Here is a 17665-nt window from a genome sequence, read left to right as displayed (position 1 = left end):
GTTATTAAACAAGGTCGTCAAGGGTCTTGACTCTTAAGGAACATAACTTCACAGAGCTTCAGTTGTCTTTCTTTCAAAGTGGGAGTCATTGTCCTGGCCCTTCCCGAGGAACAGTCTGCCAATGGGCTAGTTGGGAATTAAGAAGGAAACACTGAAATGCAAAGCAATGTTAACAACCAGTGGGACTTGTGCCATTGGGTGGTCTTTTGGGCATCATTGCTTGCAGCATTGGGTGAGATAATAATACACAGGCAAGCTTTTTACACAATCTAAAGCTTGGTACATGAGTAAGAGTTTAATAGTGTGGTAATTACCATTATTACTATTACTATGTCAAGGCCTTGTGTTTGGGGTCCAGTAACAGCCTGTCTTGCCCCGAATTCTCCTCTTTGGTGAATAGTGCTTTAGTGGATTCCAGACTCCACATTCCAGGCTCTTATAGCTGGTCTTTCAGCTCAGCTCTAATCCATTATTTTGACTCTAGCTGTCAACTTAAAAAAATCTCTGGTGAGGAATGCCGTAACTCATATTAACTGTGATCTGTTAGGATACAGCTCTTAACAGGAAAATGCAGATCACTTGCTTCTAATTAAAATTGGTCTCCAGCTCTCTTTGGGAAAAGAAGGTGAACTGTGCAAAGTCAACAGTAGATGTCCCCACAGTCCACCGTGCATTAGATTTGCTTTGGAAAAGAAAAACCAGGGAATAAAAATCACAGATTAAAATGCACTTTAAAAGAAAGTTTCATGTATATCTGAACAGGTATGTGATTTGGTATGCAGGAGGGTGGAGGGGATAGCTCTACCTCAGACCATGTTATATAATCTCATATCATCTGTTCCTAAGATGGGGATATCCTGTTTAAGGCATACTTTATTTTAAGTACTGTATAATATTTTTGATAGAGGTAAAAATTAGGAGTCTTTGAAATGAAGTATTTTGGTATTATATGAATATATTGATGTGGGGAGGCTCGCTGTGGATTCAGCCCACTGATGCATACTTAAAACAGTAAGTCTGTCTTTGTTTGCAGCCATTGAAAGGAACAATTTAATGAGGCTTTCTCAGACTATACCATTTACTCCCATCCAACTGTTTGGTAAGTGCCATTTCTACCTTTTTGAGGCTGTGCCAAGGGTGGAGGCATAATGTATGAGTAAATCAAAGGGGAAACCACTTTGCATCACTTAAGATGAAAAGTTTGTTTTGCCAGTGGTTGTAGTTTAGTGAGATTCATTTCCTAAAACAGAAACTCTTGTTAAGCGCCTGGCTGGCATCTAGGGTCAAACTCTAATGCCATGAGGATGGGACCTCTAATGAGCAGCAGTTGGGGGAAAAAGCAGTAATGTTGCACCTGGCACTCACTGATTTAAGGCTGGAAGCAAGTAGGAAAGAAAAGAACCAACCAACCATGTATAATAAACACAGAAGAAAGCGATAAATGTCAATACAGTAAAAGTTAACAGGCATCTGAAGAGAAATGCTTTGTATATTGTGCTTTGTTTTATTTTGTGTAGACTAATTGCTCTTAGTTCAGAGAGCAAATGTCATTTTTAAAGGCTAGAGTAGTAAAGAAAAACAAGCTCACGTTAGCCAAGGCTACCAGAGTTTCTCTGCCCGGACATTTGGCAATGCAAAGGTCCCCACACTGTCCTAGATCCTGATTCTCCTCACACTCCCTGCATGGGGACAGATCAGGTGGCTTCTGATTGTTGATGCAGATGCCTTCTCCTTCCCCTTGGCTCCATGGGTGGTTTTGCAACTCAGTAACTCTGCTCTAAATTCTTTAGGTATTTAGAATTCCAGAGAGATGTTCAGTGGCATTTATCTTAGCACCAAGAATAAATATTTGAAAATATGTTACTAAGCACTTACTAGACATGTTTTTTAGTAAGCAGTTCAGTGCAAGAGTGAGCAAATAGATTCCTCTCTTGGTTAACTAGTTATAGTGTTCACAAAAAAATGCCATTTGGAGCAGAGGTGAAAGGAGAAAATGAAACACAAGTTGGGCAGAAGTGTATAGAATATGCTCCTCTGTTATGAAGCATTGAACATTGCAGTTAGGTGGGATCTAGACTGCGTAAGAATTGTTCCCTGTTCAGCAGGCTAAAAGTGGAAGCTGTATAGCAGTTAAAGAGCATTTTGTGTCTAAATTTAAGTGAGATTGAGTTTGTATGTGAGGCTCTGATTTACGTTAGACAGGTTAATATAGTTAATCTTTACAATCCAAAGAGGTGTTACATTCACTCCCATTTTACTGATAAAGTAAGTAAGGCTTTAAGTAACCTGTTCAAAAGCACAATGGACGGAGGGAGAGTCTCTGGGGTATGACCTTAATCCTGTCTAATTAAACTGGGTTAAACCAGGCATTGTCAACGGGAGTGAGATCACCCCCGAGGGAGCAAAAACATCCATTCTTTTATGTATAAAGCACAGATATACAGTATATCTTTGGTATTAAAATGTCATGGGAGGGGCAATTAGGAAAAATGTCTAATGATGCCCATAAGGGGGATGATAATGAAAAACACGGGGGTAAGCTGTCTCTTTAGAAGGATTTGTCTTTACTGCTTTGATTTTGGTTACATATCCTCACTACTTGGGTTTTGTTTTTGTCCAGCGGTAGTCTACAATAAGAACAACTTAATTATTGTATATCATCTGGTGCTTTGCCCCTTCTCCCCCTCTCCCTCTTTACTGGACAATAACAGCATGGCTGGATCCATGTCTTTATTTTCTGCTAGTTCCTGTGAAGGTGAAATTCTCACTCTTCTCTGAGCACTGGGGAAACTGATCTGATTCGGAGTTGATATTTAGGATGTCCCTCGTGTCACAGACATGAGATCTTGCTGAACCCCTCCCCTACACTTACTTCTCTTTGCAGCCGGAGAAGAAGTGACTGTCTACAGGCTGGAGGAGAGTTCCCCTTTGAATCTTGATAGGAGCATGTCTTCTTGGTCCAAGCGCGGGAGAACTGCAATTATCCAGGTGCTGTCCCGAGAGGAGATGGACGGCGGCCTCCGCAAGGCCATGCGAGTCATCAGCACCTGGTCTGAGGATGACATTCTCAAGCCGGGGCAGGTTTTCATTGTGAAGTCCTTTCTTCCTGAGGTTGTGCAGACGTGGCACAAAATCTTCCAGGAGAGTACTGTGCTTCACCTTTGCCTCAGGGTAAGTCAGAGCCCCAGAGCCCAGATGGATGGGTCAAGGAAAGGAGATCGAAGGCCATTATCTTCAACCCAAAGGATAGCCTATTCTTTTTTTTGGAGGTGGTGGTATTTTGTTATTTTTGTTTTGTAGAGCTTTTGCTTTTGGAGTGGGTAGTGGTGGGATTCTAATAAGGCTGAACATTACACTTAGAAGGCCTCTAGTAATTCTATGATCATTAATTAGTAGGCATGTGAGAGTAAACCAATATTTTTATCAATGCTCTCTATTTTGTAGGAAATTCAACAACAAAGAGCTGCTCAAAAACTAATCTATACCTTCAACCAAGTGAAACCACAAACCATTCCCTATGCACCAAGGTGAGGAAATATTGGCACCCTGGCCCTTCATGTTAAGTAGGAATTTCTATCAATTCTTCTCAGCCCTCTTAGCTATGAGGAATACAAGACCCATGGCGAAGTTCCCCAAGACTTTATTGTTGGGCTCTTCTTTCCATAGTTCTAGAGACTGGTAAGAAGAGCATTAGACATCCCAGGGATACTGAAATCACTGCACTTACGTGAGTGGGAAAAAAGAAGTTCTCACAGAGGCCATGACTGACCTCTCTATGTGAAACAGGCAGATCCTGGGTGTGGTTACTAATGTCCAGGGACATTATGGCAGAAAAACATTTCTATTTTAAGCATAGTTTCTTCCCCTGATATCGTACAGAAATTAGGAACTTTTTAAGAATGAACTCTTATTATGTTCACTTGAGTGTCTCCATACACTTGCTTTCATCTAGCAAGACAGATCATAATTCAGTGCTCAATCTTCAGTAAAGTTTTATTGTTTCATTTACAAGGAATGTTATAGCACATGGCAAGGAAAGTTGAGTTTGGTACTCATAAAGGAGTTGGAAAGTTTCCTCAAAGAGAAGGGAGGTGGGTAAGCATGGGACTCCCCAACCCCACCTTTGCATTCCATAGAAAGGCAGGGGCGTGCTCACTGAGGCTGCATCGGACCAGAGTTAGGCACTCTCCCCCTCTGCTGACTGTTAATAATGTAAGTCCCACCTTGGCTGCCTTGTGAGGAATTATGGCCTCTTTTTTCTCCTCATAGGTTCCTAGAAGTTTTCTTAATCTACTATCATTCCGCCAACCAATGGTTCACCATTGAGAAGTATATGATGGGGGAGTTCCAGAAGTACAACAACAACAACGGTGATGAAATTGCCCCCAGCAACACCTTGGAGGAGCTGATGCTGGCTTTTTCTCACTGGACCTATGAGTACACTCGGGGAGAACTGCTGGTTTTAGATTTGCAAGGTGACTGATAGCCTAGGACTTAATACAACAAGCATGAGGCAAAGGTCAAGAAATACTGACCAGGGGTCGCTTTCTCCTTGTCATGGTTACCTACATTTGACCTCAGCTCTTTCTTTACTCAAAGCCATGGTTCAAGTCTTTCAGTGGGTTGTTCCATGGCATTCCTTTTTTTCTTTTTTTTAAATTTGAAAACTGAAAGGTGGTATTTGTTTTCTGATTTATTTATTATTTGTGAAACTGTCCTAAGTAGGACTAACCAGACAGGTGTCCCAAGAGATCTTGCAAGAACTAGGGTGGGTGATATATGGAGTTGTTCTATCTAGTTTTGAAGGGAGGTGGGGCCATTTATTTCAGACATTGTACAGTGATGATCACGAGCACCTACTATGTTGTTTTCCACTGAGATCAAGGGAAAAATACAGGCAGATGATTAGTGGCCTAAAATTTAAAGACAACTAAAACTTTGATCTAAACGGAGATTGACTTTTTACACCAAATGTTCCAATTTTATGGCTTTACCTTGGACTTATGTGCACAACAAAATGTAGGCATGCACCTGTAACACACAGGAAAGTTTAATTTCTTAACATTTTTCACGATTTTGAGGTCATTGCTTTAGCAATTTGTAATTTAGCTTGCTCTCTTTTCTGTGGGCCTTGATATGACAGTTCACAAAAGTACAGACTCAGTCTGAGAAGGCGCAGTGCACTCTTATTTAATGGAAGGAAGCCTTTGATCAGTGCATCTCCCCTCTATCAACACCTCACATGTGACTTATAATCCTGCAGCATGAAACAGAGTGTCTCTAGCAGGCTTTCCTTTCGGGGACAGAACGAAATATATATTAAGGTCAAAGTTTAGTCCCTGGGCTCACTGACTGGGGCTTTGGTTTTAACTAAGGGATTTAGCCCAAGAAGTTTCATAGGAGTTATATCATTTAATCCCAGAAGCAGCACCTCAAGGTAGATATTATGGGGAATTTAGGCACAGAAAATTTAAATAACTTGCCCAGGGTTGCACAGCTATTTAATGACAGACTTAAGTTGGTTAGACCATCTGTTCTTTCCTTAATCACGCTGTGGTTCATTTAAACAGATTGGGCCTTTTTCTTGTTTTCTCTGACTTTCCCACCTGTCCAGTCTTGGGATTCTGTGCCGAAAGCCAGGCTTGCAGACTGGGGAGAGTCGAGATGGGCAATCCTGGGGCATTGTTAGCAATGTCTAGTAAGACTGCAAAGCCGGTTTGATTAAAATTTGTGCCAAGTGCTCAAGGAGTGTATCTACTTTTTAAACTACACATAAGTCCTTCTCTCCTTTCAGATCTGTGCTGTTCACAGGTTATACTTCTAACCCTCAAACACAATATTTTAGGAAACAGTGTAAACACAGTTAAAACAGTCAAGAAGATTCATCTTTTAAACCAGTAAGTACATGACCCATGTAAACCCAGCATGTGGATGCCCAAGGCATCTGCTTTTGTAGCTTATGTTGGGGAGAGGTTGATGGTTTTCATCTGCACTTGAGTGTCTGTGCTTTGAGTTTTGGGTGGAGTTGTTTAAAAAGAAAGAAAAAAAAGAAACAAAACCAAAAAACAACCAAAGAAAAACTTTAAGGAATTAATGATGACTCTTATTGTGTTTTGTATTCCACTTGAATAGGTTTTTGTTTAATGATGTTTCTGTTTGGGGATTTTTATGTCTCTTAGTAATCCAAAGTGACATTAAACAGAACAAATGTCATGTTGGTCATCTTGGGGGAAAAAGGAATTAACTTTATTCTTTTACTGGGCAATTATGTGACTTGCAGAAATAGGCCACACCAAATAAACTATGTCAAAACACTGACCTTCAAAGAAGGGAAGAAAGGACATCATAGAGAGAGTGTGAAGACATTGAGATTCTTATTGGAGAGTTTTGGCCAGTTGGTTAGGCCTGAATTTATAGAAGAACACGAATCCTATAACAGTAATTATAAGCAGCTATATTACTAGTACCACTAGCTAACATTTACTAAGTACTTATTTTGCTCTAGACATTTGGCTAAAGGCTTATGCATTATCATATTTGATCCAAACCAGGTTGGAAAGGAAAAAGGGGAAGAGCTTAATGTTTTCTTAAAGTGTCTTAATGGTTTTGAGTTCAGTCGTGTTGATCAGCATTTCCCGTCTTTGGGGAGATGACATGTATCATCTGGATGGTAGGGAACGGCGAGTGAGAGGCCGATGGCAGCAGTTAGGAGGAGGAGCTCGGGGCTGCGGCAGTGCTGGCGTCTGACCCCTGGCTTTACCGCGAGTTAGCTGCGTGATCAGAGGGTGACCACTTGAGCCCCACCTTCCTTCATTTGTAATTGAGGAAAATAATATGCAATTAATTCCTAAGATTGTTAAGGGGTTGACATGAGACAAGCTCCTGACACATAGGAAGCCCTCTGTAAGTGTTGTTGTTAGTATTAATCTCTGCGTGGCTCTTGCAAATGGAAGTTAATCTTCAGCTGTGAGTAGTCTGTTCTTAGCTATGTGGGACTGCAGAGAGACCCCAGCTTCGGTCTCTGCAGAGTGAAGCCCCGATCAGCTTGCTGTGGCTTCCTATTGCTTTGAGGGAAAGAAGGAATGAGGTACATTCTGGCAGTTTATTTTTTTCTTCCCCTCTCTCCTTCCTTCCAAGGGATTGCCAGTAATTAACCCAGGAGCTGCCACACCAGGCCAGGGGGCTAAATTCTAAAGAGAGGCTTGATCAGTTTCCAGTCTTGTAATTATACTGTAGTTTTTATTCTCTTTCCATTTAAAAATCCTACATGTGAGGGCCTGAATCATCATCATTACACTTGAAATCCTACTTTTAATTCCCTGCAATGGGAATGAAAAACAATTGCATTTCAAATTACAGTGGTCGGAGCAATTTTTAAAAGCTCATTATATTTTTCAAAGAACTTTTGAAGATATTAGATTTTTTTTTTTCATTGGACAAGGCAGTTTCCAGAATAAGTCCACATTAGCATCAACATCATCATCATGAAATTCTGCTGCTACAAAGATGGTAACTTCTTTCCACAAATGTAGAGGTTCCCTGATGTGTCCCACGGTAGTTGGGATCAGAATATAAGTTTCTGGGTTTCTCATGAGGACAGACTGCATGCTACCTTATACATGTGCACTTACCCTATTGAAGCTGGTAAAGAGATATCATTGGGATTTTTAAATGTGAAATGTCTTGTTTTCTCCCGTGTTTTCAAATATCTAGGAGACTATGTGGGTAGGATGGGCACCTATGCTAATTTTCCTTCTGGGAAATTCCTGTGTAGTTGGAAGAGCAGGGGAGGCGGTGTTGGTGCAGAGTGTGTGTAGCATGAGCGGTTTTCTGGGCTTCCCTTTATCAGGCACTGCGATGCCCTGTCTGCCATTTGACGGCCTCCCAAATATATTTAATAGTTAAGCTCTGAACTGTCAGGTTGAGTTTGGGGAAACAACATTTTGTGGATATCAAACCCTCATTTTTATAGGGGGATTTATTCACTAAAAACCACAGTACTTTAGGGAAATGAGATAATCAGAACATGGCAGTGGTTAAAAAATAGAATTTTACTTCACCAGAGGTCTTTATAGAATTAAGATAATAAAAATAGCAGTTGACATTTTTAGTGCCCTCTGGGTCAGACAACTTTGCTAAGCAGTTTGTATACAATAGTTCATTGAATCTTCTCAGTGACCCTGTAAGATAAAGCTCTTTATTACTCACACTTTCAGGTGACGAAACCGAGATTCAGAGAGATTAACAGTGGTGGGCAGGTCACCCACTAGAAAGTGATGGGGTTGTGAGTGGAACCCAGGTCCTTTGACCTTCTGCCTGTGTAACCAGCAACAAGATTTGATGTAAACAAGAGCTGATATGATTTTGATAGACTAGTTTTTCCTGTAAAGCTTCCCTTTTTTCAACTGCTATGACCTCTTTAGGCACTGTGAGTATTCCCAGCTTAAATTTACGGTTTACTCAGGCATCAGCCTAAAGCCGTCATCAGCGCTAGAATTTTCAGGCTCAGAGTTAGGTCTGAGCTTTAACATGTAAAGGATTTGCAGACTTCAGCCTCTCTACTGGTGGTACTTGGGATATCAGTCTGTCTGTCTTTCTGCTTATTTACTACGTAGTTCAAAAAGCACGGTCTCTCTAGGCTGTTCCTTCTTATGCCTGTAATAAGAAAAGTATAAAGAGCCCAGCCTCTCCCTATGACTTTTACTTTTAAAAGGATAAATGATGATAAAAGCACATTTTGCACACTTGCCCTGAAGCCTGTGTTTCAGCCTTATTTTCTCTTTCCCTAGTCAAAATCAGTGTGCAGAGAGATTCTATGATGGGATCTAAAACGTCCCTGTATAGAATTTAGAGGATATGTGAACTCTGATGAAAAACAAATCATACCTTTATTTTCAGTAACCTATCGCTGAAATTCATCATTTTCTTCAATTATAATGGAGACCACAGACCTCAGTGGTATTAGCAGTACCTGTGACTGTTGGCAGGAGCAATTATAGACATTAACATGGCACATGTGTTGGCAGATATCTCAAAATACTGTTCTATTTATTGTCGGATGGTGTGACAATTATTAGACTTCTGCTAGATTCTGTTACTTAAAAATTAATAAAGAAACACATGTATTGCAATACAGTAACTTAAAAATATTTTAGTAACTGTATTTCAGTATCATTGGTTTCCTTTGTAATCCTATAGATTTAAATTAGGCATTTTGAAACATTACTCTGAGAAGGGGACCCCCTAGCTTTATCAGACTAACAGAGAGTCATAGCTCAAAAAAGGTAAAAACGCCTACTTAAGCAGGTTATTTTCCTAACGCAGTCAGTTTTTTAGGGAAAAGCTTTGTAAACTCTAAGGATTGTGTTTTCTTTCTTTTTTAAATTTTTTATTCATTGATAAATATTTTTAAATAAAATTTACTCAAAGCACAAAACATTCACAATGAATTATGGAGTTTATACCATGTGTAGAAATAAACTATGATAATAATAGCACAACTTCCAGAAGGGAGCAAATGGAAGTAAACTGTTGAAGAATCAGCATTATGCATAAGTGGAAAAATATTGCTGGAAGGATGACTGTAAGTTAAAAAGACATAAATGCAGCAGTAGCCAATAAAATAAAACAAATAACAGGCAAATGCTTGGTATAAAGTAAAATCTAAAAAATACACAGTAATTCAAAAGAAAGCAGAAAAAAAAAATGAACAAAGAGCATATGGGATAAATAGAAAACTAATTTTAAAATGATAAACTGAAACCTGATTATATTGATAAATACATTAAATGTACATGGTATTAATATAACCATAAAATGAACTGACATAGTCTTTTAGAAAAACAAGACTTGTCTCTCTCTCTCTCTCTCTCTCTCTATATATATATATATATATATATATAATTTTTTTTAATGAAAGGTTTAGCATATAGTAAAACATAGAGAACATAGCAAAAATCTTTTAAAAAATACCCATAAGTTTTATAATAGTTAAAAATAACTTTTCCACAAAGCTGGTGTCTTCCAAGCACAGAGAAGCAGTGCTGACTAGAGGAGGATCCTGAACAGCGCGGCGCATTCACCTGTCTGACCCGCTCGCTGTGAAACATCACCGTGGTGGAAATGTGCCTCCTCACCGCTTGTGTTTTATAGCAGAGATTCCCTTTGGGTGTTGGTCCTTGTTTTGATAAATGTTAGCTTTAAAATACACTTAGTTATCCTTTTATGCACTGGTGTCATTTTCTAAAGGGTACCTTATTGAAGATTTCTATCTTCAGGAACGTGCACACAGCATTAAGCATACATCCCAAAGAATGTTAACAATGGAACACATGTGTAACCAGCACCCAAATCAAGAACTTGGGGGTGCTTGTATCCTACTGTGTTTAGATGCTAGATATAGCATTGGCTGGGTGTCTTTGATGCATCAGAGGCTGTAGCTGCGGAGCCACACAGCGCCTTGCACCTGGCCCAGCACAGGTGGGAGGGGACAAGCGCTGGCTCAGCTTCAATCCTGTTATCACCACCGTGAACAGTGTAACCCTGACAAATTGCCTCATCTCTTTGAACATCAATGTACTCATTGGTAAAATGAGGATATGAGGATGCTAATACTCTTCTTTTATGATTGCTAAGAATTAGAGAAAATAAAATTAGAATGTCTGGTACATACATGCAATACATGAGTGATGGTGCTACTATCAGTGACTGTGAACACACCACTAAAACATTCACTTGCAGCCTAAAAGTTGTTTATAGCATAAGAGGAAGTTGTAGGAGACTGCATTAACTAAAATTTTCCAACATGCCTACACAATTTTTATAGTACAGTTAATTCACATGCTGTTTAATTTATTACTGGGTAGATAGATGTTTAAAGAAAGAAATTAAACTTCGATGATTATTTTCAGGAAATCTGAAAAAATGAAATTCCCATTTGCTAAACGAATTTTCTTTCTTCTTTGGAGGTGTTGGAGAAAATTTGACAGATCCATCTGTTATAAAACCTGAAGACAAACAGTAAGTTAATTTATGATATTTTTTAGAAAATTGCATTTAACACACTGTACATGGTTTTTTAAAAATAATTTTTAAGCATGTATATTTCTTGCCTCGATCCTAGAAAGGTTTTGAGGCAGCTTTTATCTATATATCTATATCCATATCCATATCTTTATTCTCTATATTATATATAGAGAGAATATATATATATATATCCAACTACAATACAAGAAAATACAAGAAGATTTAAAATACAATAAGATTTTAAAGAAAGCATAGATTAAGAAATGGGAGCAAAAAGAAAATAAGGAACTAGCATAAGATTAAATCTGGAGTTAAGTTAGCGTGCATAAATGGAAATTAGAAGGACCAATGCAGCAGCCAGAACTTTGTTGCAAATTTGATTGTTTTCTAGTGGCCCAGACAAAAGGGAAATATGGCTCAGTGCAGCCTCTATATGCTCTGACATGAAGAAATTAATGTCGTGGGAGGAGGAGTTTCCTCTGTTGTCCCCACAATGGAGTCATTGCATCTTATCGTGGGCAGCGTTTTCCACCACAGGCCTATAAAGTGAAGGCTGAGGGCATAAAGTGCGATCAATACTAATGGCAAATCTGTGAGGGGCCAGAACAATGGAGCTTAAATATGGAGCATCGTATTGTCTGTTAATTAAAGGCCAAAGTTTAAATTCTCTGGAGGGATGAGTCACCTGCCTGTCCTTTGAATCCCATGGCATTTTATCCACTAAGCAGACTTTTGGGAAGGCGGCCGTGGAGGATCTGAGGCTGCGTTCTTCTGTGAAAGGCGGGGTAGAAAGAGAGAAGTGATGGTGTTGGTTAAAGACTGATCAATATGGCAGGCGACAGTGGTTCTCAAACACGAGCTTTCATCATAATCACCAGGAGAACCTGTTAAAACACAGATTGCTGCCTCCAGCCTCCCCAGCCCATTTTCTGATTCAATGGGTTGGGGGTGGGGCCAAAAAATTTAACAAATTCCCAGATGATTCTGATGCTGCTGCTGACCCGAGACTACGCTTGAGAACTGCCAGCATACGACATTTTTATTCCTTAGTTTTCCTAAGTGTCTATAATTGGCTCTGGGTTGTAAAATATATACATATATAAAATAACTGCCATATTCTTATATAATAAAATCTGAAAATTTTACTTTCCCTCCCATGGGACTCATACTGTAAATATTTACTGCTTTAATGCTCTCTTCTTTTACGGAGTGATCTAATCTAAATATGGTCTCATCTGTAACCTTCTATCCAAAGAGGCCCACCTAAAAGTATTAGCTATTTCTGTGTGCCAGGTGAGAGCTAGAGAAGATATAGGTGAGCCATGCCACTCCTATGCTTCCAATTCCTATGCTATTTGACCATGCAGTTCATGTTGTGACTTTTAGGGTACTGATCGATAAAGGCTTTGTTATTTTTCACTTTAGCAGAGCTAAAGTGTTTTTAGCTAAGAATAATATTTCCTCAGTGGCCCTACGTGCCCAAGGGTTTGTAGTAGGAACCTGGCGCTATAAGTACTTTCTTTATAACCTGGCAGTGAAAAAATTTTGCAAATATCACGAACCAAGTTTATGTACACCCTATCATTCATTAAATTTTGACCTTTGTATATGTCGTTTAATATGACCTGAATATTCCTACCTTTTAGAATTCTAAGATTACATTATCCCACTTGACAGTGGAGTGTTTAATTGCATTCTATAGGCCAGTAGGTCTCAATTTCTATTAAGGTCATCTAGGAAAATTTAAAAAATAAGCTGCTCAGCATTGGCATCAAATCAGAATCTCTGAGGAGAGGGCCCTGATGTCTGTATTTTTTAAAAGTTCCTTATGTGATTCTAATGGACAACCAGGGTTGGGAACCTCTGTCTATGGCATATTTTATTTTTTATGACTTGAGGATAGAAACTCTGGACACTGATAGGGTGATCATTGTAGCATGCCTGGCTTTGTGGGGTCACCTAATTTTGGGCACAATTGGTCTTCATGGTGAAGATAACTAGAAGTACTATTTTCTTGCAATGATGGTGGATTGCATCTATTAGTTCAATGAGGCTCACATTTTGGACACCTTCTCTGTGTTAATAAACCTTTGCTGCACCAAGCACGGGCCATGGACCAATACCAGTGGCATCATCTGGGAGCTTGTGAGAGATGCAGAATCTCAAGATTCAGGAGCCCTCCCTAGAGCTCCTGAGTCGGAATCTGAATTTTCACAAGCACCTAAGCTGATCTGCAGTCACTTAGAGTTTGAGAAGCACTGGCTTAAGCAAGTGCCTTCACATGTTGCTTACTTTTCCCTTAACAACAACATCAGAGGCTAGCGTCTTCAATCCCAATAGTAACTTGCCTACTGGAAGGAGAGGTCCATGAAAGAGAAGATGTTTTTGTGGTGCCATTTCTGATATTGTCTCTGCTGCCTGCTGCCCCTTGACTGTCCTGGCCTCTTGCCGGTGAAGACAAATCATTAGGCCTTCTGTCCCAAATCCCCCCTGGCCACTTTTGGTTCCTCAGGTCATGGCCTCAGTGGAGGCTGTGCCAGGTGTTGGTAGCTTGGGATTGTATCTTCTCACTTACTGCCGTGATGGTTTGGGGCATTTGACACGTCTGGAATGATGATATCGATGAGATGTTCTTTAGTAAATCTGTGTATACATGGCACTAATTAGCATTTCCTCCCATATGGAAACAAGCTACCACTTGCTTTTCCTGTGTGGTGAGAAATCTGGAAAACAGCTGTATTTATTTATCGTCTATCATCTATCTATCTTATTTTATTTTTATTTTTAAAACTTCTCTATGAGATTGAAAGGCTGTAGGCATGCTGTAGGGTAGAGACCCAAACGATTGTCCCTGCAACCCTCCTTCACTGCCCCCTGCACAGGGAGCCAACCCCTGATAGATACATTTTATAGTAATTTTGACTCTTTTGTCTTCACTTTCACAAAGATCACAGAGGGAAACGAGTTAGCTTGTAGTTTTTATCTGAGAATCAGGGTTACCTCTCTAAGCTGGGGGTCTCATGTTTTACTGGGAGGAGAGCAGGAGCAGGTACAGAATGCACAAGAGTGAAATATTCTAATGGGGTCCTGCTGGAGAGACGATGAAAGGAATCCTTCCATTTTAATGACTTTAAAAAAAACATCATTTTTCACTTTATCAGCATCAGAGTTCTGGTCCTAAATATCGAGTGATTTTAGTTTTTTTTGTTGCCACATTTGGTTTTGCCTTATTTGCAGTGATTTTTAACCAAAAGGACCTAGAAAGAAGGCTAGTTAACAAGGTGCAGCTTATGCAGCCGGGTAAATGCCACCAGAGCTGTGCTTTGTAAGGGCGATTGAGTGACCAGGAAAATGAATCCTGGGTGTCTGTTCGCTCGGCCTCCCCAAGAGAGTTCCTCCACCTACTCGCCACGGAGCAGGGAGGCAATCTGAGATCAGGCTGACATCAGCCCTCATTCTGAGCTTGGCACATCTTCAGAGCAGCTACTGTTACCCTGCCAAAAGGAAGTGGAAATTGAGATAAATGTTTCAATACTTGGATGGAAAAAAAGTCCATTTTTACACCACGTCCCTTTTGAAAAACTGCATTCCTTCGAAGCAAAGTTTATTGTTTCCTTTTGTGATAGTTTGCTTTTATTTTTTTTTCTTAAGACGTGGTATTTAAGAGCGGTAATTGAGTTCAGATTTTAAAACGTGCTCTTTCCACTCTGCATGTCATTAAAATAAAATATTAGCTTTCATAAAGTTTCTTGGGGAGTGTTTCTGGTGTGCTGTGTTCCGTGGTGTGCGGAGTGTCAGCCTAAGAGTAATGGGTGTGCGTGACCTGATAATGGATGAGTGTCGATCCTGGAATCTGCTGAGGATCTGTTATAATCAGAGTGTTCAAAATATGCCAGATAGATACTGATTCTATTTGTGATTTTTTGCCACCTACATTTAGCATATGTAGTTGACGTCCACAAAATCACGGCAGTCTTGTCTTTCCACAAAGAGCCCAGCCGCAGCAGTCTGCAGGGTGGAAAGCAGGTCCTGAAAGAGTCATGAGTCCTGATGTCGGGTTTTGTCTGGGATTTGTTTTCCAGGACATGGTTATATTTAGAAAGGTATTTGGGTTTGAAACAATGTATATGAATCCTTTTAGAAGATGTGTTTCAACAGCAAAGTTGTTTTACTTTATACCTGACCTTTCCTGTATTCTAGTGGAACGCTTGGTAAGGAATGCCATTCTCTCAGCTGTAGGCATGAAAAAAGGGCTCAGTGTATTCTGGTTTCGTGCGGTTACGTAGAAAATTCACTCTTCTATCAGATTAGCACTGAAATGAATTTCACAGTAGGTCTTGGAGTTGGGTCCAAAGATTTAAGTGCATTTGAATTTTAAATTTGCAAACCTAACATTGTTGCTTCCCCAAAGTGCTCTGTTCTTTGTTGGCTCCTTCAAGTTTGCTGGGTTACTATGGGATACTGTTCGGTATCTCAGAGAATCCTAGTCCAGCTCCTTTTTTTTTGCTGTGATCTAATTGATATTCTGATATTTCCTCCAGATCAAGAGGAATGGTGTTTGGACCAGCCAATTTAGGGGAAGATGCAATTAGAAACTTCATTGCAAAACATTGTTGCAACGCCTGCTGCCGGAAGCTCAAACTCCCGGGTATGCCCCAAACAATTCTACTTTTTTTCTAAGTAAAGCTCTCATAGAACAGCAGCATCCATTGTGACCCGGGATAGAGTAGAAAATCTTAATCACATTTTTATCTCATTCGCAGTTGAGGCCTGACTTTCCGACTGCAAATTTTTTTCAAGTCTTTAAAGGGATTAAAAAGACAGGGATTTACTTCAGGTTCTGCCAAAACGTGATAAAACAACATTGGGCCTAACACTTGTCACAGCCTGTCCAGGGGAAAAGTGCTACAGACTAATTGGAGTAAAATTGGACTGAGGCAGGTTTCTGCGCCACTCCCCACCCTTGGGTCCTGTGTGGTGTCCACAGTATTTCTATTCTATTCTTTTTTAATTAAAAAATTTTTTGAAAAAATATATCTTTATTGATTTCAGAGAGAGGGAGAGGGAGAGATAGAAACATCAGTGATGAAAGAGTCCTTGATCGGCTGCCTCCTGCATGCCCCCTACTGGGGATTGAGCCCGCAACCCGGGCATGTGCCCTGACCGGGAATCGAACCTTGATCTCCTGGATCCTAGGTCGATGCTCAAACGCTGAGCCATGTCCATCCGGGCTCTAGTCTATTCTTATTTACTCATTGGACACTGGGAGGGTGGGGTATGGAGGGAAACACAACTGTCAATTAAAGTAGTGCCTTTTACTACAAAAACCTGCCAGGTTAAACATACATGTCTATATTTTAAATCTGATTTGATAATATAACACACTTTTTCTGAAACCAAGATAGTCACCACAGAAAATATTCCTGACATAAAAGCTAGCAGTTGGAGGTCTGTGCTCCCCACATTGGCAGTCTCAGCTCTGTTTCATTCTTTCCTTTTATCTCAGAACGGACACTTTATGTCTGTCTCAGTTTGCTCACTGTTTTTCTTAGATCATACCAAACTTGTCCTTAAAATGGAATTTCAAATATTTTAGGCAGAGTATCCCTTCCTGCCTTTGGATAAATGGTCATATCCTGAATTGGAAATCAGTAAAAGATCATTGTTCATTATAACTTGGGATGGAGTGGGTGTAAATTTACAACAAAAAAGGGCAATTTCTAATCTTGTTAGTGCTAGAAGTGGAAGGTTGAGAAGCTCTTGTGGGCAAGACATAGCAAAGGACTGGGATTTGGAGCAGGCTTCCGATTCCAGTGAGAAGTGGCCTGTCGGACAGGGGCGCTGGTCAGGGTTGTATGCGGGGTGGGGTGGGAGCGGCACAGAGGGGGAGGGGCGTCACTCCCCTCTTCCAGCTGCCGAGGACTTGCCCTCACAAACCACACAGCGGACCTGGGCGGAGAGATCAGTCCACAGCCCACTGGCTGTTGAGAAACATCTTCAGCTATTCAATTATTTGGCTATCTGAATAAAAAAAAGTTTAGTCTGGAAAACAGGAATGGGGTGGTTTTTCTTTTTTCTCGATAATGTTTTATTTATCGATCTACCTAATTTAAAGAGACAGTTTAGGATAGTGTATGAGACGTGGGATCCAGAGCCAGATAGTCTGAGCTCACACCCCAGTTCTGCTTCTTACGAGGATATGACCTTGGGCCTCGGTTTCCTCATCTGTACGCTGGGGATAATAGCACTGATGAAGCCAGTGTGAGGATTGAAGTAATATATGGATATATCAATAACTGTTGGTTATTATTAAACTGCAACTTGTGTTATTTTTATGTTCGGATAATCTTCATTTAACATTAAAAATACACTGAATATATATGATGTTTAAGGTTAAATTTAATTAATATAACACAAAATGGTACACAAACATTTTAAAAAAAAGTATTGATTTCAGAGAGAGGGAGAGGGAGAGAGAGAGAGAAACATCAGTGATGAGAGAGTCATTGATCGGCTTCCCCCTGCACACCCCCTACTGGGGGTCAAGCCCACAACCTGGGCATATGCCCTGACCGGGAATCGAACCTTGATCTCCTGGATCCTAGGCCAGTGCTCAACTGCTGAGCCACACTGGCTGGGT

General features: G+C 40.2%; 1 protein-coding gene across 1 annotated transcript in view; it reads left to right on the top strand.

Annotated features, from left to right (window-relative positions):
- Window positions 1-17665, top strand: part of TRPM6 (transient receptor potential cation channel subfamily M member 6) — a gene marked incomplete at its 5' end in the record, with an annotated part of 95677 nt that overhangs the window by 77060 nt on the left and 952 nt on the right. Inside the window, 6 exons of the mRNA XM_016222979.2 lie at window positions 1034-1099; window positions 2885-3171; window positions 3445-3527; window positions 4270-4475; window positions 10968-11019; window positions 15567-15673. Of these exons, the coding sequence (XP_016078465.2) occupies window positions 1034-1099; window positions 2885-3171; window positions 3445-3527; window positions 4270-4475; window positions 10968-11019; window positions 15567-15673 (801 nt within the window). The remainder of the gene's footprint in view (window positions 1-1033; window positions 1100-2884; window positions 3172-3444; window positions 3528-4269; window positions 4476-10967; window positions 11020-15566; window positions 15674-17665) is intronic.

This window comes from Miniopterus natalensis, chromosome 12, assembly GCF_054644295.1.
Source record: "Miniopterus natalensis isolate mMinNat1 chromosome 12, mMinNat1.hap1, whole genome shotgun sequence".
NCBI lineage: Eukaryota > Metazoa > Chordata > Mammalia > Chiroptera > Miniopteridae > Miniopterus > Miniopterus natalensis.
Note: the sequence above shows the minus strand (reverse complement) of the source record. Positions and strands in the feature narration are given on the sequence as shown.